Source organism: Eucalyptus grandis, chromosome 11, assembly GCF_016545825.1.
Source record: "Eucalyptus grandis isolate ANBG69807.140 chromosome 11, ASM1654582v1, whole genome shotgun sequence".
Lineage (NCBI taxonomy): Eukaryota > Viridiplantae > Streptophyta > Magnoliopsida > Myrtales > Myrtaceae > Eucalyptus > Eucalyptus grandis.
Window position 1 is genome coordinate 45115025 of NC_052622.1, and position 22379 is coordinate 45137403.

Consider the following 22379-nt stretch of genomic DNA (forward strand, 5'->3'; position numbering starts at 1 on the left):
ACATTCCATGCTGCGGAATTACTCACCGTTCAAGCTATGCACTACGTCTAACTTCACTGACTGATGAAATACACCACTTTCACCACAATAAGCCACTGGTTCGATGATGCAGACTTGTGCGCATGCATGCTGAACATTCTTATCAAAGGTTATGGAAATATACCTGGTGTGAGAGATTGTGTGCGTGAGAGAGAGAAATGCACTCTTACTTAAGTAGCCATTCTTCATACGCAGCTAGTCAATGAAAATAAGTGTACATCAAGCATTATTCATATTATAAGTTTTTCATTCTTTGATGTTCAAGTATCTTTACAAGAGTGATCTCACCCATTTAAAAAAGAAAAAGAAAAAGAAAAAGAAAACAAGAAAACATTTCCGGGCCAATTTATTGCAAATTATATTTCCCGAGGCCACTTATTCCAAGTAGAAAATTTAAATCGCGTGCAATATGATGCGCGAACTAATACAACTCATGGTAATTTTCATGCATTGCTGGTGAAGTTAAAGTTGGCGCACGTAGTCTGCCTTCCGAGCAGAGTCGAGCTAAATCCTAGCCTCGACCTCGCCAGGTCGAACTGCACCAAATTGTCCTGCAACTGGTACCCTCCGATCACGATCGACGTCCTCGGCCTCGAACCTCCGTCCACGAACCCCAGGCACAGCACATCCTGGCTCACCTCCACCATCGAGTTTGACCCTGTGATCGTCCACACCGCCTCTTCGCCCTGCAAGACCAAGAAGATATACGGCACCGCTGCCCCAACACGCGTGCCCCCTATGCTCGACGAATTGAAGCAGTACTCGAACGGTGATACAGCCGATACCCTAGTGATGTTTATCGACGTGGCTTCCTTGACGAAGGCCTCAGTGAGCGAGGCATATATGGAGGACTCAAGGACGGTGTATGGATTGACGGTGCTGATCTTGGTGCCGCCATAGCCTTCGCTGTCGATTGAGTAGGGTCGAGTTTAGGGATAGGGTTATGTCGCCGACTGTGATGGCAGTCACTTTAATGAAGTACTCGGATGAGGGCTCGCCCTGAGAGTACGCCGAGGCCGTGCTCACGGGGTTGATGTATAGTGGTGTGTAAGCGAGTGATTGCGAAACGTTAATGTTAGGGAGGAAATTGTAGGGGCTGTCGCCAAAGAAGATCACGCCGTTGGAAGAGGGCGATGACGAGAGGCAGATGGCAAATTTCCGGTTGAAGCTGAAGGCAGAGGCGAACTGGGAGGGCAGAGCGATCCTGGTCCTTCCTAGGCCAGCCATTCCTTGGACGCCGCTAGCCAGGCCATCCAAGAGAAAGCTTGGGGCGCAAGCAAAGACGAACCGGGTAACATTGACGGCCTGGCCTGGGTTGGACCCATCGGTGGAGTTTACCGAAACTAAGTCGGTCGCCACCTCCCCTCCAGTGGCGGTGCCCGTGACGGTGTTATCCGGGGTGACGCCACACGTGTTGTTGTTGCAGCCGGGCCTGGCGGCAGAGAAGCAATCGCCACACCCGCTGGCACGGGCCAGTGAGCACACGGCCGAGCCACAACGGGCAGGGAGGTACGTCGAGGAGACGTAGTTCTGCTCGCAGTCGACCCAGAGGAACTGGCCACCGAGGTCAACGACGAGGTCGACGGGGACTAGGGGGGTCCTTTGGGAGATCCGTGTTAGGTATTGGAGGGAAGAAGCATCTTTCGAGACCGGCAGCACGAGGGCCTTGGGGCGAAAGGATTGCTGGAAAGAGGGAGCTACGGTGGCGAAGAAGAAGAGTGACAAGAGAAGTGAGCATTGGATGGAGGAAGCCATTGGTAGGGGATGACGAAGAAATGCTTTGGTAGAGAGTCGAAGTTGCTTATGGGCTATTTATAGTTGTCGCGCATGTTGCTTGTGGCTGTGAAAGTCTCTGTTGCACAACTAAATCATTAATTAATGGGGGGAAAAGAAAAAGGTCGTGTCTATCGATTCTATGGGTTCACGCGGCAGATAAAAGAAATTTGATGCAAAGAACTTTCATACTCTTCTGATTCGAGAAGCTTGACATAAAATTATATTAATATCACGCAACATACTATTTTAATATCGTTTGATAAATTAAGTATTCTCATTCATTGCGATTTCCTTTAAATTAAAAAAAGCAAAGATCGCTCATTGATTTTATAATATGCCGACAGCGATTTGCATGATCTGGTAAATTCCTTCGTAAAATTCTTCTTCGATCACTTGCGTGTCCGTATCCGGATGTTTTTGTTTGTTTGTTTTTTTTTTCTTCCGTGGATTGGGGGGCGGCGGCCACCGCAAGAGAGGCTGATTCAAAGGTGGCAACTCGAACCCACTTGATCCGGAAGACTGACGGGGGTGGTGGACTTTGACCGTGATGATTTTTCACCGATCGTTTTCTCCGATCTTTTGGAAAAGATCGTCCAGGTTGTGCTGTACCTCGGTTTCCCCATGATGGTTCGTCTTAACCGTTATCTGTTCACTGCATTTATGTGTTCACGTGGAGAAATGATGGAGAGACCGCATCTAGAATATTTGGAGGGACATGGAGTTCGAGAGGATTTCACTGATTTTAGGATCGACCGCAGTTCTTTCAACGGTCTTCGTAAGCGATCTTGGTCCGGTGCATGACAGTAATTAACTTAAGAACACGGCATTATCATGATATAACTTGAGAATAAGGAAGTTAAGACGAGAATCCATAATATAAAGTTTGCGTGTGAGTAATGTCTATGTGAGTGATGTCTGAAGATGTGAATTGGGAAGAACTCTCGATCCTTTTAAATCATGTTCAAGATTTTGCTGTTAACAAGTTTGATCAAATTATATATGTTTATCCAATTAGTTCTTGCCAAACAAAAATTGTGATTTTATAGGACATATATTTCCTTGCAGTTGGATAGACTTTGATATTAAAAAAATCACATAAAAAGAAAGAATTATGAAGGGTCAAGTGATTCATGGGGATTATTATTTATGTGTGCTATCAACGTTTCCACGTCTCATAATTCATTTATAGGATGTGCTGGCCTGGGACGTGTTCTCCGATGGACATGATTGATTCCTATTTCCATTCTTGGAAAATCAAATAAAACAAAATTTGACTAAGTGGGGCGTTGGGGGTTTTATATGCGGGGATAAGGATTGATCTTCCAAAGAATAGTCAAACTCCAAATCTGATTGCGTGATAACGAAATTGATCTAATCAATCATTACCATATATTATTATATCCTTTTTTAAGTCCTCGTCACAATTTGCAGACGCCACAGTCAACAGGCCGTTTCGAGAGAACGCGTTATTCAAAGTCCACTGAATTCATCACAGCAGTTTAGAAGTTCATTTTGAAGCAATTTCCAATCGGCCGCTTCATGTGACATCAAAAGCTAACAAGGAAAGCTTCGTCTAACAAGTTTGCTCCGCCGTGGCTTGTACATATAATTCAAGGGTACACACGTACACCCTACAAGTCATGTAACAGTTTACATACGGATTAAGGTGATCTTGAACCAGAATTGCATGCAATTGATGGGATTTTAATGCAGGACTGAACTGTAAATCCCCCAACGTCCCAGCCGTTATTGCTATATATATATATATTTTTTTTCATGTTTTCTATGTGTATTTATATTCACTATAAAAGAAGAATTAGAGTACAAAATATACTTAAATTGATTTTCAAGTATATGCGCATCTTAAGTACGTGGTCTCTCAACAAGTTCATATTCATTGTCCCTCGTTCTTGAATTTTGTATATATGATCATTGTTGGGTCATCTACCATATTTCAACTTGCACGTGACGATAATTGTTACATTCTAATATCAATCATTAGAATAACGGGGCAATATGCCCTCTTTTCACCACCAGGATTTTTGTGAGGTGCACAGCATGGTGACGCATTTCTGGCGTTGTTTTTGGCAACCCAAATGTATGTGCACTGAGTTTACAATAACTGTTGGATCGTGTGAATTTCACATGGGATACATATGATAATTGGACAATCAATCACCTTTTGAAGGTTGAGGTTTTTCTGGAAAGGGTCAATCAGTTCAGGTGAAAATGCATCAAATATTCACAAGCTAGTGCGAGCAATATGCGAGGAATTGAAGTCGACCTCTTTTCTCACAATCACTTCTTCTCGATTGCGAAAACACGGATATCATCTCGGGTTTATCCGTGTTTTAAACACGCAGACGGGTATAGAGCGACCCTGGCAAAACTTTGCAATTTTTGCCAAGAAATCGTATGGAAACTAGCATTAAGCTTGTAGTTGAGTTCCACCTGAGCTCCTCATGTATTCTCATGCACTCGTACTTGTCTCCTGTCCACAAGCTTCTTGCTTTTTGCCAAGCATAGATATTCAGGTAACAAATCCATGTTGAAACGTTAGCTGACCTCTACACTAAAGCATATGTGCATTTTGGTCGTGTTGTGCTGTGGTGTGTCTCAACTTACATTGTCTGCATAAGCCAAGCATGAACCAGAACTCGAACCCAGTACAGCGGGCACGCTAAAAGCTCGAGATTTGTGTTCTCATTCCACTGTGACTCATCTAGTCTAAGAGTAAGTGTAACCAAGTTATCACCATTTTGACTCAATATAAAACAGAGAAATAAAAATTGAGCAGCGAATGGAAGTTAAGGATCATACAAATTACTTCATCTAAATGCAGGCAGCTTATTCCATTCCTTACACTTTCCATGCTGTGGAATTACTCACAGTTCAAGCTATGCGCTACATCTGACTTCACTCTGACTAATGAAGTACACCACCTTCACTACAATCAGCCACTGGTTCAATGATGCAGACATGTGCGCATACATACCGAACATTTTCATCAAAGGCTATGGAAACATACCCGGTGTGAGAGCGTGTGTGCAATGTTAGTTATGTAGCCATTTTTCATAAGCAGCTAGTCAATGAAATGTGTTTTCTCAAGTAGCAGACCATTGCTTTTCGAGTCCAGGATAGCCAATGACCTAGCCGATTAAGTAGACAGCAATTCCAGAGGCACTGTAGAAGCTCTTTTCTTTGCTTCCTTATTCAAAAGAATTTCGCTCACAATTTCCCAATCAATCGGGAGAGATTCTGTAATGTTGGTTTTATCACATCTGTCTTCCAAATCAATGTATAAAGCATATCAAACCACCCACCAATTCAATGGCCCATGGTTATCCTTCGCATTACAAAGAACAGAATCAATTCACCGGTTACCTTAGACTGTAGAATCAAAGCTTGAATGTTGCCCACAATTGCTTGTGGACTCAGAGAAGCATCGACCTTCCAAATGCCTTCCACTTCATCCACCTGGAGCAACTCCAACTGAGACTGCAAAAGCGAGGGTGGCATAAAATGCTTCCCTTCTGCAGCTCTTGTCTGTAGTCGGGCAGCGAGAACTTTGGCCTCCACATTCAACAACACAAACTTCACTGAACTAGAGAAGCTGCCTGACCGATAATTCGGGTCAGCGGATCTTAGAATTTCCCTATAATGCTTCTGCAGAGCAGAGCAGCCAAGAACCACATTTTTTCCATCTAGCAAGCGCTCACGCAAGGTGTCCCGTAGTGTTTCGAGCCACGGGATTCGATCTTCCTCGGAGAGAGGGATTCCTTTATGCATCTTTTCTGCCAAAATAATTGAACAGGTTCAAATCAAAGAGCTTATGCACTCAAATCAAAGCAAAGGGGGGCACAAGTTCCCACCTTTATTTGATGTTGGGTGGAAGTCGTCGGCATCAAGAAAGCTGCACTCCATGACCTCTGCTAGCATATGTCCTATTGTGCTGTTCAAACCACATACATTTGACATTCAAGCATCGTAACAAAGCAGAAATTTTTTCGAAAGCATTTTGATTTTCTTCCTTCTATCAGAAAGGAATTATTTTTACTCGACAGAAGTGATGCCTTGACACATTGTCAAATGGTCCCCTAACAGAGATATGACTGATTATATGTATGAAGATGGTCATGAAGCATTGCCAAAGAACTTTACAACAATGACAGTAGGTAGCTTGTTGGAATTAACTGACGGTAGTAGTAGAAAGGTGAACTGCTGAAATTCATACATCCCTGATGTGGTAATTCAACGCAGCTGCTCAAAACACAGACTCTCTCAATCAATTTGCTAGCAAGAACATACTCATCCAGCTCACTAACGTCTCTTACGGACAAGTATTGGCCTACAAATGGAATCCCCTCCATTCCAGCTATTTGATTAGATAAAAAAAAAGTCACAGAAAACGCCACAATGGTCGATAAATTTCCCTGTTTTCAACCCAAGAAAGCTAGAGAAGAAGAGGTTTTTCCACTACTTACGATTTCCCAGAACCGCTCACACCCATGATCACAATAACACTCCCTGTGCACAGAGAAACGGAGGGCATTCAGTAAATTCCCGAAACACAAACCGCACGATCAGGCGACAAGAATTCGCGCAGATCATTTCAAGCACGAGCGGATCAATGGAGTGATACCCAGAATAAAGAAAACGAAGACCAAGATCGAACCTTTCTGAACGGAGGCCATTCTTGGTCGAAGGAATGGTCGTCCCTGTGGCTGCGAAGCCCTCGCTCACGCGCAGCACACGTTCGCACAAACTGGGGAGTCAGAGTCGAAGGAGTCCATCCTAATTTCCCGGTGCAAGTTAGGAATTTTTATTCTGGGAGGCGAAACCGAACATTTTTTTACAGACAAACAACTCAGGACAAGTGTCAGCGACAGCGTAACCCCATGGCCAGCCGGTCTGGATCACGACGCAATCTCTCTGTCTTGGAAGCAAAACAGAACAGTTATTGCTTGTTATTAGTAGGCGTACCAACTCTTCTTTAGTTCGCATGGGGGTGGCTGACATTGCGGTTTGAACAACCCCGTTCAAAGAGGCTGAATAATACACACCGATCAGTCTGAAGCTTGCGTGAATGAATTCCACCATGATTTGAATCGCCAAAATCTGATTTGAGGAAACAGTTTGTGATTTTATTTAGGACTATCCAAATTAATGCTTATGGCGACCCTCTCCAAAAGCAGAAGACCGATGTAAAGGCAATGCCAAAATCAAAAAATCTTATATGATGAAGAGTCACCAATTAGGAGCTAAATATAATTCAAGAGCATATCTCACTTACTATACAACTAAAGGTCTATGTGCGAGACCTAATTACATTAGTTTGTTTGAGTCAATATCCAACTTGATTCATTCCAGTTTTCGAAAATCACGTTTACATATTAAACTAATCAGAAAATCTAATGAAATTTTCCAAATTGCAAGATCAAAGTGTCCCTTACAACTTCTTATTTTTAAAATTCAATCATAGTCAATGCTATCTCCAAAAATCATCCTAGTGTTAGAACAGAAAATCTTTAGTTACACCCGGATGAAATCAGTGCTTTGAAAATTGTTTCGGCCTAACAAACGAAGTCTAGATTGAATGAACTTTGAATGAATGGAAAGCGATAGATATCCCTACAACTCTCGTGTCCATGAGTTTTCAAATTCTGACATTAAGAACATCAAAACCTTAAAAGATCGTCACCATGCTCGGTCTGGAATTTTCCAAGCCACTGGACCAGCGAGGAGGGTTCTAAGCCTATCGAGGTAGGGGGCCAAATTGACTTTCTTGAATAACAAATTTCTTCAATTAGAAAATTATAATAATAATAATTAAGTAATATAAATGAAATAAATTTTAATTTTAACAATATTTAAATTCTAACAAAAAATTCAAAATCACAAAACCAAAAAAAAAAAAAAAACAACAATTTTCATTCTTACTTAATAGTATTCTTCATTCATATATTTTAATTTCTTTCTATTTTATAATATATATTTTATTTAGTATTTATATTTGTCAAATTTATGTATATATAAATTAGAATAGTTTATACGTTTGATATAGTTCATGACGTGCGACCTACTTGTTCCTTGTCGCTTCGAGATGCCTTTCCAAAACATGTGACTACAGGAATTTTCAAAACAGCAAGCAAACTCAACTTCTGGCAAACTAAAATGGGCAAAGCCCATCTACCCAAACTTTATTCAGCGACCGACCAAAAAACAAAAAACTTTATTCGGCGACACGCAAGGCCTTAACAGTTAGCACACGTATTTAGCATCGTCCGACGGTCAAGGTAGACAACGTGGACGAGATGAGACACGGAACGCAAAGCGCAACAAGGCATCTAAGTTAGGGTTTGTTTTGGATAGGATAAAATTTAACTTTTAATAAAATTTTGAGGGTAAAATGGGTAATAAGCAAAAATTCATTAATCCTCTCACCAGCATTCCAAATGCAAATATTTTGCCAAAGAGCCTTCAAATGCCGAACCAAACAACTTATAATTTTTTTCAAGGGGTTTTGAGGGCTCAAAGCCTATTGGAAAAGCTGAATCAAACACTCATTAAATGGGCAAATTCAAGAGAATCGGTTCAACGGAAGTGAAATCGAAATGGAAGAAAGCTCAACAAAATGACAACTGGGCAAACCAAAGAGACAAGGACAGTAATTAAACTTTAAATGAACGTTAACGAAACCATGAGAAGGTGGATGCCCAACCGTACACAAAGCGCAATAAGGCATCTAAGATTCTAAATGGGCAAGCTCGAGAGAGTCAGTTCAACGTAAGGGAAATCGAAATGGAAGAAAGCTCAACAAAATGACAACGTGCGCAAACCAAGGAGACAAGGACAGCAATTAAACTCCAAATGAACGTTGACGAAACCATACGAAGTCCTACTCGGACGAAGATGACGGAATAAAAGGGTAAATTCATGACGTTCCAATTAATTGATCTGGAATCTCCGGAGCCTAGGACGACGACAGAACAAGCCTTTAATGATCGGAAGAGAGAGGAACCGAGAGAGGAGGACGCCGGGAAAGGTTGAGAGCAAGCGGCCGCTGGAGAGGGAATGAAGCCGACGCCAACGTTGGTGGATGGTGATGGTGACAGGTGGTGGGAGGGTGAGAATTGATAGAAAAATTAGCATTTCTGGTTCTCTAGCAGCCGACCTCCTACCCGCAAGAGAATAACACGAGGTTTCTTTTAGGGTTTTTTGCTATCCTTCCAAGTGGCACGATCGTGAGAAGTATGAGCTTTAAGTGAATAAATCGTAACATGTCAAGTGTCGTGTTCTAAATGATTGATCAGTAAACACGGGTGAAAATTTCTTTAATTTGATCTGAGGTCTCTAAATTTCATTATCTCTAAATCAAATATTTAGAAAAAGTCAACTCTGAAAAAATGACTGAAAGTCAATGAAATGCTCATTTTTATATTAAAGCCCAAAGTTTTCGGTTCGACTGATAAAGTCAATAAAGGCCAAATTCGTCTTCCACACAGAAATAACTGGTTTTAGCTAGAGTTATGGAGTTCATGTCCACTAAATATGTCTTATAAAGGACAATTAATGTAAAGTATTGACTAACTTCAAAGACCCCTTTGAGAATTCAAGAAGAAAACTTAAATCACATCTATGTAACGTCTAAATTATCGATTACACATGAGGGCGTTTCAATTGATATTAATGAGGCAAGTCTGTTGCAAGAGGATTTGTTTCTTTAGCTCTCTTGCACAGATAGGAAAAAATAAATAAATGAAAGACTAGAAGAAAAAGAACAGAGGAGACGCTCAATAGGAACAACTTGAGGAGAAAACTGCATTCCACCTCTTACAAGTCTTATGCACAACGCATGCTAAGGACGAAGTTCAAATTTGAAAGGAATCATATAAATGTAACAAAATCTAATTTTAGGAGGGTGAATGGGCATATATGAAATGTTGGGGGATCAAATAGAAAATTTTTAATAAAGAAAGGAGAGAATTCAGTAGACCCTTATATTGAGTCATAAATCCATTTCTTAACTCATATAAATATGAAATGAATTATAAACATATTAGTTATATTGAGTAAATGGAGGTGTAAACACAATACTAGTGTTAAATGGGTTATAAATAGATTATAAATTAGTCATAAATTGATTTATAATTTATTTAGACCAAACTCATTTTTACACTCTTTTACCTCCACTCATTATTGCACTCACTCATTCTGCATTCTCACCTCAATTTGGTTATAAGTTTTGTAAATTGGTTAAATATTGAAGTGTTTTTGCAATACATGTTGAGTATAGTATAAATCAGGTATGGGTCATTAGATTGTGTGAAAATGAGCTAAAACGGATTAAATAGGTCTATTTGAGTCGGGTCACAAATCCGACCCGATCCTCCCGCTTGACGGGTTTAGAATTCAAGCAAAGGCCGGGTAAAGGGGCCCAAAGTCGAGCCCAGCAAGAGCAAATCGATCTCTCTTGCACGCATCCCAAGAGCGGAGCCCACGAAGAAGGGCGGAACCCCTACAAAAAATTACGAGATTAGCCCCCACACGAGCACCCCCTGAGGGCACGTGCGGCCCGCTCCTCGTCTCCCAACGAATTTGCGTGGCAAGCAAGGGGGCATATTCCGCTGATTCGGTCACCGCCGTGCGGACACTCCGTATAAGTTCTCGCGCGTTACGATCGAGAACTCCATCTCGCGTCCTCCTCCTCCTCCTCCTCCTCCTCCTCATCCTCACCATCATTTTCATCATCATCATCTCCTTCTCCATCGTCTCCCTCGTCGAATCCCGTCCGCGAAACCCGAGCTGCGATTGGCCCCGCGCCGCGAGGATCGCCTCGAGCGGAAAGGTCGAAGCTTCGTCGTCCCCCCACGATCTCCATTCCCCGTTTCTCGAAAACCAGCATGGCGACCCCGGACGTCCTGCAGAGCCCGGACGAGCTCCTCCTCCAATCTCCGCCCCTCGGCGACGCTGCTCGCGCAGGTGATGCCCCGCTCCGAGCTTCTTCGCGCCGGATCTGTTGGGGATGTGGGGAGACTCGGCTTTTCAGTCGGACATTTTTTTGCTGACGGTTGTCTCTCTCTCTTTGTTCTGTCTGATATCCCCACCAGGCGAGAATGCCAAGTCTCGGGGGCTGTCGATCGAGAAGAAGATCGAGTTCCTGGAGAGTTTGACTGGAGGGGTGAGTGCATTGAGTGATGTGTGGATGCGGAATTCGAGCGTGAATGTGCGGTTTTTGGTTGTCTTCGTTGGGTGTTTGTCGATTGGGATCTGTTGTGTGTTGAGGCTAGTTGGTTAATGTGGTTCAATCAAACGCTCGCACCGAGCAGGTGAGAAGAAACCGGCCGATTGAATGTTAAAGATTCCGATTTTAACGCTTTTGATCCAGAAAGGTGTTGACTATGAGCTAGATCTTCCATAGAGACAATTATGATTTTCTTTCTACCTCAGCATATAGTCTTATCTACTCAGGAAGCTGGTGTTCTTCATTTATAAACAAACCATTTGTTTCTTTTGTTTTCTTTCGGTTAAAGCTTACTCTTTTCAGGCCCGAGTACATATTGTTTGCCTTTTCCGTGGTTTAGGCCCAATAAAAGGGGGAAAAAGAAGAAGATTGTGAATGAAGTAGGCTGTTTATATTGATAAGTGATGGGTGATTCTGCTGCACATATGAGATGCTCTTTTCATGTTCAAAAGGTTTTTGCTTGCATACTTCGGAATGACCTTATGGAACCTCATTTAATTGCTATCCATCATAATCCCATTCCTGCTTCAGGGTGTTCATTCACCTGTTTACTGTAGGTTCTTTAACTCATGCAAATGTATATATTGCAATCCTTTTGAGATGCGAACTGAACAGGATCTGTCGAAACGTATGTCTGAGAAAACCTCATGATGATGTATGTAGGTAAGCAACCGGAGGTCTCGAAGATGGTTAAATGACCGTTTGTTAATGGAGCTTGTTCCTCGTCTAAATGCTGAAGAAATCAGAGGGCTCTTTGCTCCTCCACCTTGGGGTACTGAGTTTCTAAAACATAATATTTTTCATTACTGATGATTGCACATTTCTCTTCAGAATTTTAAGTGGGTGCTAAACTCGCTCCTCAGTCTCAGATCAGTTCTTTGGTTCAACTAGATCGCCCGTGAATCTTATGAAGTAAAATAAGTGGATTGTGTTACCTACAGCTAGTCGCTAGTTCCACCTAGTTGGTTGATTGTGTGATTGAATGTGAAATATGAGCTACACTATCACTCGCGCAGATTTTGGGCCTGGAGTTAAGGGAAAGTGGAACAAGACTATTTCTTACTTAATTACAATATGTACATTTGCATGAGGCAATGTACTTAGGCTGAGTTTGGTTGGATTTTGGAGAAAGCCTTTGGGGAAATGCAAAAGACTTCAAGTTAAAGGCATTTTTTGAAATGCAGATTGTGTTTATTAAATTGTAATTTAAAAGTCCACTGTAAAGCAATTTTGGGTTAAATAGTATTTGAAAAAATTATTCTCGCAGAGGACTTTTCCTATTATAGTATTAAAAGAAAGGAAAACAAAGCTGGCAAAGGGCTTAGGCTGCCAGCCAGCGAGCCAGATTTGGTGCCAGCTTGCATAACCCCGGCAAGGGCCTCTTGAGGTTGTGTGACCCTAGGCGGCCCTCATGGAGGTCGCGTGACCCTGACCTCCCCAAGCAAAGGTCACATGACAATCGGCGAGCCTCGCGCAACCCTCAATGGAGCTGCATTAGTGATCTACATAGAGATGTAGAAGATGAACAATTCTTACAGGGGCAAAATTGGAAAACGAAAAAATTGGTTAGGGTAGTTTCGGAAGAAAAACATATTAATCCTAGGAAATGGCCTTTTGAATATGCTGAAAGCTCAAGGCAGGTGGGGACTTGCCTTGGGTTTTCAGCTTTGCCAAGGCCAGCTTTTGGCCAAAGGGGTCTCAAAAAAGTTCGCCAAACACCGCAAGTTGCCTCCAAAGTCCCTTGGGAAAGTGGTTCCCAAATGGAGCCTTAATGTGGAACCTTTTTTGGCCAAAACCCTGAAGGAGAGGGAGAGCGAGAGTTGCTGATTAGAATGATGTTAGCGTAAGGGGGGCATGGGCTGCAGTTCTGGTCCTTTTGGGGGCAGCACCAGAGGTAGATTGACAGGCCAGGTGATGTGGAAACTAAGCGATTTTACTGGATAAATACGATGTTAGCATGTAATTTTCTTTAAAAGAATTCATAACGATATTCCTTTGGTTCATTTTCAGGTGATGATGTCCCACCATCCCCCTTTTCCATGACAAATGCTCGAGAATGGGACAAATTAAGGAATATAGATATGGACAAAGAGGTTTGCTTTTTTCATTTATTTTGAATTTGTTTTCGTGATATTCAACTATAATTTTTCTCACGTCATTGATGTTAATATATTTTACCAATATAGTATTGTCATAATATACTCAGTTGTGGTTGCACGATTAAACCAATTATATGTATGTGCAATTAATGTTCTTATATTGACAGGCCACGTGATGGGGCCATGAAGAAATATAGCTCATGCATTTTAATTTAAAGTGCTTTGAGATTGATTGACAATTCTGTTCTGTATGTCAGGGTAAAATAACATGGTGTACAATTTTAGGGTCTCCATCTTTTTGGGGTTGTAGTGTACACTGCTCAACAACAGTGGATATGTATGATACTTCTTGTCTTTTTCATGGCATATTTCACCTTGTAACCTTGTTGCACGTGTCCTAGTATATGAAGGGCAAGTCTCCTCCACATATTGTGAGGAAGAATTGTTTTGATATTACGGGTATTCGTAGTTTTATTTTTTACTTTTTTTTTTTCTTACACTTTCTCCTGTTGTAGATTTTTTATGCTAGGTTTACATTTCTCTATATTTATGATGATAATGCAGTAGTTGCATCGTACCTGTATAATCATACGCCATGAGATGATGTTTGATAAATTTGTTTCTACTGAATTGCAGGCCAATATGATTGACAATATTAATGCATCATCCAGAAGGCGCAGAGCTCATATGGACACCGATAAGGTGGCTGTCTTGAGTGCATGGCGCCGAGTTGATTGTCGGACTAGAGAGGCTCTTCGCCGTAGCTTTCTTTTTGAGCTCATTGAAGGCTATGAGGTATAATCTAGTTTGAAACTTTACGTGGCCTAGATATTGGACAGGTCTTGTCTTGTGCATGTGAGAGTCCATGTCACTGCAGCTTAGGTTTTTTGGTATTTACTGGCGAAGGGAGCTGATATATCTTTGAATCATTTATTTTTCACTCTTAATATGGGAATCAGTTATAGCTTGTCTGCAGTGTGGGGATATATGATTGGTAAAACTGTTAAGTAATGGTTATATAGTGTAAAGTCTGCAGAAGACCAGTTAAGTTACTACTCTTCCAAAATAAGGTTAACCTATTAGTGAATAGGAAACATTGAAATAACTGAGCTGCAGGAGAACCTGTGATAACATGAAGAGGGATAGCCTTGCTCTTCCCATTTCCCGTGTCTGCATAAGGAACGTGATTCTTAAAGCAACTCCTTTTTCGCATTACAAGTGTGGATTCCTCTTGATCTTTCAGTTAGCACATGTATAAAAGATGCCTTTGTCTTTAGGCTTGTGTTCGGTCCTTCATCCTGGAGAGGGGAGCTGAAGAAGTTCTCGAGCTCCAGGTTCAAGATCCTTTCCATAGGCTTCTGCTGCATGGTGTTTGTGAGGTAAATTTTTGCTTGAATTTTAACATTTTACGTTTACTTTCTGTGCTGAAATTACTATATAAAACAATCCTTAGAGGAGCTGGAATTCTGGATCTCGGTCATCTCATTGATCACTAGTTAGTAGGGTTTGTACCATCTGTAAGTACATTAAAACTGGATTGCTGGCCTTATCTTTGTTCTATGGTAGAGTTTTCGGTGCTTTTATTCCTAGCTAATAGAGGAATCCTCCATGAACAGTTCTACAACCTGGCTTCGGTCACAGTTACCCAATCAAAGGATGCAGGGTCTCTGAAGGTCACAAGGATAACTAGGAAGAAAACAGGGTCCACCGAGCTCCCTAGCATCACCTTGTCCCATTTCCTGAGAATGTCCAAGGAAGGGACTTGGTAACATTATGCAGGAGCTTCCTGTGCTTGTCAAATGTAAAAATGAAAACTGTAGTACCGTACTTCATTGAAGCTGTTAGGTGCTTAGTAGGGGGATAGAAATCTGCTTAGGTAGGACTCTAATCTCCTGGAAGGGATGTCAAACTTTCCAATCTCCCTCCCTCATGGAGATTGTGATTTCTTAGGGTTTAGCATGTACTGTATGTCCAGACCTTTATTTGTTTATTATTCTCCGTTTGCTACATAAATAAAGGAGAATGTGTTTCCTAGATCTTGCATGGAATTATCAGACTTGAGGTGATAAAGTTAGGGCTATTGCTGAAATAATGGACATTGTGGCTCTAGGGAGTACCATGTAGTTTATGTCATGAACACATTATTTTCTCATTAGAACAATCTTGATAAAGTATCTGCTAAGGAATGGGAACATTTTGGAAATAGCTGTTTAGGGTGCGTTTAATAAACATTTACATTTTGTTCCTGGAAACAATTTTCGTTCAAAAATTATTCTTATTTATTCTATTTCTGAGAATAATTTCTAAGTTTGGTAATTGACTACAATTTTTATTTCCAGAATAGAGATGCGCTTGATGAGAATCCTAATTTTTTTGTTTCTTTTAATTTTTTGATATTTGTATTATATTTTTCTCTTTTTTCTTTTTCATTTTTTCTTCTCTCTTCTTGCTCCTCCTCTGTCGCTAGTCGCCGAAGATGGTGGTAGCTAGCACCGGTTGAGGTCCAGCAAGCTTGCTGGAGGCTCGCTGGGCCACGGCGAGCCTCAGCCTTGATTTGGGCGAGGCTAAGGCTCACAGTGGTCAGCCGAGCCTTCGATGAGCTCGCTGGATTTTATCCAGCCAGTTGCTAGCCATCGTTGGTGGCAGCGGCGGCAATGGTTGATGACTGGTTGGGGAGAGAAGAAGAGAAGGAAAAAAACAAAGGTTTGGGTTTGATTTTGGAATTTTTTTAGAATAAAGAAGTAACTTTTTTTCACTTCTTAATTCTATTCTAATCTATTCTTGAGAATAAAAAAATAGATTTTTATTTTCGGGAACAAAATTTACCAAACAAATTTCTATTCAAAATTTATTCTTGGAAACAAAAAAAAAAAAAAAAAAAATAGAATCAGTTACTATGGGGGTAAGTTATCAAACGCACCCTTAGAGAAATAAACTCATATTCTCCAAAAGAAGTGCACTTTGGGCAGTACCTCATTGCCATTCCTGGGTGGTACATGCTACATACCCGAAACGGTACGGGAGTTCTTTGCATTGGTAAATCAATATGGAACATGATAGTGTAAATGAGCGCACTTGGTTACTTGGCTTGACGAAAAACTCTTCAAAAGATTCAAGAAACTGATTTTTGTCTCATCTTTACTGCTTGATGAAACACTCTTCAAAAGATCCAGATTCAACAAAACCAATTTTGGTTTTTCATCTTCCTCCTCCAAGGGATATATGCATGCAAAGCAAACCAACCAGACAAGTCATTATACTTGGATAATTCATGGTACTTTAAATTAGTGTTGTGGTATGCTGATTTCAAGGTACAACTAGGGTTGCTAGGAATTTGAACCAATTCCTATGTCTAGAATATGTAGGACAGATTTTAGGTTCTGAAAATTGGGAAATCTATCCTAACAAATAGGTTCCAGGGTTCCAAGTGGAACTAGAAACTTGGAACCTATAAAGTCATCTTTTATTGTTTTATGTCTTTGTGCGATCTTATGATATTTTATAACATCTGCATAATCTGAAACTGCTAATTTGAGCTTTTCTTTCCAATCATATCCATGATTGAGACTTTTATTTTATTAATATTTCATAATTCATATGTTTAACTATGAGTTGTGATCAATGCATTGTAACAAATGGTGATTACTAGATGTAATGATTCATTGCAATCATTCCATTAAGAGTATAAGTGGAACCTAGATAAACTCTAGAATTGAAACCTTAGACAGGGTAGGTTCGAGACTTCTGAGTAGGCAGAGCAAGTTACAAGTTCTAAAAATTAGGGAATTTATTTCAGTAGATAGGTTTTAGGTAAACCTGAATGGAGTTTAGAATCGCTCACTTCTAGTGATGTGTCACATGCAATCAAATCAGATTTCCTTTCGTTCCCCTGATCGACCAATGTGTATCACAAATTCCTCGGCGATAGTAATCTGATAACGTTGAGCCCATCGATTCGCAAGCAAGAATAGTGATCAACCCCACTTCACATTAGCGTACCCGACTTTGCTTTGTCCTTCTCTTATCAATGGTGATGCGACTGAAAAGACTCCCATATTAACAAATTTGGAATGACATGCATCCCTTGAGGTGATCGGACCAATTATCTTTGACAGACAGTAACTTCCCACCACCCCTAGATATATATCTTCTTCTCCGAATCCTAGTCTTCACACGCATATATCCCCGAAGCCTATGCTACCCTTAGCTTGGATTTACATAGCCTACATAACCTATGAATTCCATCGTTCTCTTCTTTTTGATCTGAAGAACGGGTTATTTTTTCTTTATGAAATGATAGAATGGAATGATACAGACCAAAGCCATGGAAGTTGTCTTTATGTTAACTACAAAGCCACAATTTTTGTCAAAAGTTTCGGAAGTTCTTTTCATACCTCAGACACGCGTGTTTAATAGTGTTTCATGAGTTGACGGGCCGCTCGTCTTGTTCATGAACCTCGTATGTGATGGGGATTGCAAATGATGATTACCTGAAAGGCGCCAACTTGTGCATCAAACTATAGCCAAACGGCATCAAGAGAGAGGTTGCTGTGTGACACCAATAGCTCTCCATGAACTAGCCTACTTATTTTATATTCTGCTTCACATAAATCATTTTCTGCTAAGGAAAGCTTGCTGTAGATATTAACATACCATGTTTGAGCTTGCCGTGGAATCACTGATAAAGTTCATGACAGTTAAATGATTCCTAAACAAACCATTTGAGATAACTTTCTAACTCTCACCAATTCAAATAAAACAGCTTGAGATTAATGTTTTGTAAGTAGGTTCCAGAGAAATCATTGTATGTCTTTTCGGCCCATGCCTAGGATCATTCGTCAAAAGTGCTCTGATAGAATGTGTGTACTATGTACTGAAAAGCCACAGACCACGCGCGAAATATTTTCGGAAGGAAATGACCGAGTTTCTGAGGACAGCAGTGAAGCCACGGCTACCATTAACTGTAGGCTTCAATAAGAGTCCTAATCGTGTGCATAAAGAGAATCTCGTTGTCGCGATTATCCGCGTGGCAGATCCCGCAAGATTTGAGCTAGTGAGGATAATGAAGTCCTAATTTTGCTGAAGCAAGTTTTACTAGTATGCATAAAGAGAATTTCGTTGTCCTGATTATCTGCCTAGCAGATCCCGCAAGATTTGATCAAGTGAAGAAAATAATTCCGATTTTTGCTGAGTTTGCTTCGGTAGACTAGCTAAACCTATCAATTCTTTGATCAGTATGCAGCCCTTGAGTGATAGGTAGGACTCGCTTTCTTTCTAATCGCTTGATGACGACATGCCGTGAATCCGTTTCCTGCCTCTGCTCTGATTGATATCGCGGTACACATGGACTACCAGTTGGTTGCTTTTGCGCAGCATAAGGGAGGGGAATCATTTATCATGCACGGAAACGGACCATGTACCCCTCCAAGTGTGATGAAGGAGTATGAGAACACTAAATTTGAGAAGTATGTACCAAAGCGTTTGGTTGGTAATTATCTCATTCGAACAATCCTTCTCCTGGTTTCACTTGATCAAACAACAGGATGGCCCCCAAAGGAAAACCACTAGCTTCCCTATCATTTGGCAGACAAATTTATATTAGGAGCTGGCAATTTGTTCACCTCTCAATCATTTGCATATTAAATAATTCTTTGGTTACGCTGCTTTCATATGGAAATTCAGTAGATGCAGACTAATGCCGTAGAAGTGCAGCGTGAGGTTCTGATTCTGTTTCTCTACACAGAACCCATACTGCTTTATTTCTGCTGCATGCATTACCGCCTTTTACTTGGGTACATCGATGCTCGCCTAGAATTTAGCTAGAGTGAACATATCAATTAGTTACTAAATCCTGGTTCAGTTTGGATTGGGATTCTCATATGGCTGCCAAATCGAATTATACAGGGAGTTTGCTAAATCAACACCATTTTGCCCCGACCTTTAACTTATTTCTCGATTCTTCCCTTGATCATCGCGACTTCAACTAGCTAGAAAATTTATCTTCCATCGAATGAGGCCAAGCTTGTCGCCGTCTCCCCACCGCCACTTGAATAGGAGAATCGAATGCCATTTACTGTCGTTTCCAACTAGCGGTTTGTGCAGATCAGCTGTCACTGTGAGAATCTCGAGCTATCGATTCTGAGGAGAAATAATGCCTCAGTCAATTTTTGTATACCCTTCAGGGGAATAAAAAGAAATGATATTTTTTTCATAATCAACCCGTTCATCAGCAAAATGCGGCACTGGTGATATGATAAGTGCCGGTTCCATGATTGGAGATGATTGTCTAATTAGCATATACAACAACTGCGAATGCAATTCCCAGAGAACAAACTTTTTCTTTTCATCTAGCTTCAGAATCCAGCGGGGTTCTGTGTTGTTTTTTTCTTCCAGGTACACTGGCAAAGTCTAACTAGAAAGATGCCCCTTTATTATTTTGTTGCATCCTTACATGTCCTACCATGTTGTTTTTTGAGGATATGAAATTCTGAACCGCTGTGCGAGAACCCTTTTTAGCCCATTGCTTTGCTTCTCCAAATGCCCAACCATGTTGTTGGACGGTCCAGACACCCATTAGGAATAAGAACAACAAGCATTAAGCTCAAAAGCTGCACTGACCAGAGGAAAAATTGAAAGTTGAAGAATAATTTTATTTTATTTTTTCAAAGTGGCGTGTCTTTATTCTAGTAGCTGTTACTATTTATCATATGTGCAGGCTAGAAATCCCTATAAATACTCACTTACATATTTCTGTGACCTTGTGGTCTTCAGTTAGAGGGTCTGGAGGGAGAGAAGCTCTCTATCTTCTGCCTTACTTTACTACTTCTCATTGCTCTCGCTCAAGTTGACCTGATCTTTGACCCTTCTTTTCAATTACTTATAAACCCTTTTTGGCTCTCACATTTTGTAAAAAGGAGCTTTCCATCTCTTGCTTCAGTTTTTCAGTTTTCTGGTCTTCCAATTCTCTTGCTAATTCTCACATACTCGGCCCCGCTTATGATGAGGATTTCCATGGTGAAGTGCAAGCCGACGGCCCTGCCCTTGTGGAGGTCGAATATAGGCTTTTATAACCCTCCGCGTCAGAAGGAGAAGCTCGTGGTGATATTAGGTGTGACCGGGGCAAGCAAATCCAGGCTCTCTATTGACATTGCGTCCCATTTCCCCGCTGAGATCGTGAACTCCGACAAAATCCAAGTGCACAAGGGGCTCGACATAGTCACCAACAAGATCACGGAAGAGGAGCAATGCGGCATCCCCCACCATCTCCTCGGGACGATCCCTCCCGATGCAGACTTCACGGCGTCAGAATTTAGCAACTCAGCACTGCTTGTCATCGAGTCAATCAGGGCCCGTGGCAACACTCCAGTCATCGTTGGCGGCTCGAATTCCTACATTGAGACCTTGATCGCTAGCCATGATTACCGGTTTCAATCTAAGTACGAATGTTGCTTTCTATGGGTCGATGCCGCGATGCCCATCTTGCACTCCTTCTTGTCTAAGCGGGTCGATAAGATGGTAGAGAGGGGAATGGTCGAAGAGGCGAGGAACGCCTTTGATCCAAACGGGCAATACTCAAGGGGAATCCGGCGCGCAATCGGGCTTCCTGAACTGGACTTGTTGTTCCGTACCGAGAAGTTCTTGGATCGACAAGCCCACGCGCGGTTGCTCAAAGAAGCGATGGAGGAGATCAAGACCAACACGTGCAAATTGGCAAGCCGCCAGTTGGAGAAGATCCACCGGCTCCGCAACCTGAAGGGTTGGAACTTGCACAGGATGGACGCGACGGAAGTGTTCTGCAAGCATGGGAAGGCCGACGCTGATGAGGCGTGGGAAGAGCTCGTGGCGGGACCAAGCACAATAATCGTGGCCGAGTTTCTTTACAACGTCACGGCGAATATGGCCACTTCCGGGGGGCTCCACGAGGGCCTTATAAAGTGCAGAGCCAACCATGGAAGCTGCCAATTGCAGCAGCAAATTATGTCTAAATTTTTGCAGAAACAATCGAGGAGAGTGAGGGGCACTGCTTTTGATTCTTTTTTTGAGGCAAATCAACACATATATAACAGATGTAAACTAAGAAAAAGAGATACTCACAATTACAAAGTTCACAAGAAACTTGTGTTCTTATCTGAGAGCGATATTTGACAAGTCTCCACTTCCAAAAGTGAGATGAATTGAATGGTGTCTCATCTTGGATCATTCGTCAAGTCATCGAATTAGAAAGATTAGAGTCTTTAAAGTAGTGGTTGCTTTCCTAATTAGCAAAAGCGTGTTGACTTATTTTCGAATGATTAATTTAAGTTTTTGTGCAGATTCAGCAACTTTAAGAATAATCTAAAACTAAGTTTGGAAAATGTTGGAGATTTAACAAATCATGATATTTATTTTGAATAACGAGTTCGTTCCTCAGTGATTATTTTATCGTTTGAGGTGACTGGGGGCGCATTGAATATATGGGAACAAGTCTAAGGTTGAAAGTTGAGACATTTGCATTATTGTAGTAGAAAGATTATTCCTCCCAAGTGTTCCTGTAGCATCTTCTATCACGACCCTTTGAAAGCCGTAAGGGTCAATTGGCCAATGGAACAACTTGGCAAAGAAAAAGTGCCAACTACCTAATGGAACAACTTGGCAAAGAAAAAGTGCCAACTACCTAAAGAGTATCTCAATTTTATATCTAATCTCAATTATATATTATGTTTAAATTTCATTTTAGTCTCAAATCTACTCATACGTTCAAAAATCATCCCTAGTTTCTTCAATGTTATTAACATCGAGAGGCTGTTGTTATTTCATATGAACGTGCGGGTATTAAATAAGATACAAATTTTAATAATATTTAACTACCCGATGTTCATAATTATGAAGAAATTATTGACAATTTTTGGATACATTGACAAATTTGGCATTAAAGCGAAAATTGGAGAATTCTGTTTAGACTGAAAAAGTTCGGAGCAATCAACCTACAATTTTGAGCCTTTTTTAGGGAATTAGGCTAAAAAAAGTTGCAATACCGACATGGGCAAGGGATTCTGTAAAAATATTATTATAAAATTGTCATTACTATTATTACTATTATTTTATTTTTATGTTCTTACTTTGCTTTTTTTTTACCCGGAACCTGGAACTGATGTAGTGGGGCTACTGCATATTGTGACATGAAAGGGATGCTCGTAAGTTTTCGTGCGATGGGCCAAATTGATGCCATCATTGTAAAGAAA

The 22379-nt window shown here is 41.1% G+C and overlaps 3 protein-coding genes and 1 pseudogene across 6 annotated transcripts; 2 read left to right on the top strand and 2 right to left on the bottom strand.

Moving 5' to 3' along the window:
- Positions 1–265: 265 nt before the first annotated feature.
- Positions 266–1810, bottom strand: LOC104426676 (annotated as a pseudogene). Its single transcript, XR_001982573.2, has one exon. The product of XR_001982573.2 is annotated as a probable aspartic proteinase GIP2 (transcript).
- Positions 1811–4994: 3184 nt separating this feature from the next.
- On the bottom strand, positions 4995–6764 carry LOC104426677 (gluconokinase). 2 transcript variants are annotated; one of them, XM_010039807.3, is made up of 4 exons: positions 6491–6764; positions 6300–6342; positions 5688–5767; positions 4995–5609 (listed from the first exon to the last, which is right to left on the bottom strand). In XM_010039807.3, the coding sequence occupies exons 1-4, from the start codon at positions 6507–6509 to the stop codon at positions 5143–5145; spliced, it is 609 nt and encodes a 202-aa protein (XP_010038109.2). In that variant the 5' UTR covers positions 6510–6764; the 3' UTR covers positions 4995–5142. The 2 variants fall into 2 exon arrangements, with proteins under 2 accessions (XP_010038109.2, XP_010038108.2); XM_010039806.3 differs by lacking the exon at positions 6491–6764 and having other exon boundaries at positions 6300–6382.
- Positions 6765–10443: 3679 nt separating this feature from the next.
- Positions 10444–15194, top strand: LOC104426678. Of its 2 annotated transcripts, XM_010039808.3 has the most exons (7): positions 10444–10797; positions 10926–10996; positions 11723–11831; positions 13070–13152; positions 13795–13953; positions 14436–14537; positions 14775–15194. In XM_010039808.3, the coding sequence occupies exons 1-7, from the start codon at positions 10719–10721 to the stop codon at positions 14925–14927; spliced, it is 756 nt and encodes a 251-aa protein (XP_010038110.2). In that variant the 5' UTR covers positions 10444–10718; the 3' UTR covers positions 14928–15194. The 2 variants fall into 2 exon arrangements, with proteins under 2 accessions (XP_010038110.2, XP_039161536.1); XM_039305602.1 differs by lacking the exons at positions 10444–10797; positions 10926–10996 and adding an exon at positions 11011–11144.
- Positions 15195–19881: 4687 nt separating this feature from the next.
- LOC104427947 (adenylate isopentenyltransferase 3, chloroplastic) lies at positions 19882–21303 on the top strand. Its single transcript, XM_010040955.3, has one exon. It carries the CDS (start codon positions 20155–20157, stop codon positions 21301–21303), a length of 1149 nt encoding a protein of 382 aa, XP_010039257.3. The 5' UTR covers positions 19882–20154.
- The last annotated feature ends 1076 nt before the right edge of the window (positions 21304–22379 follow it).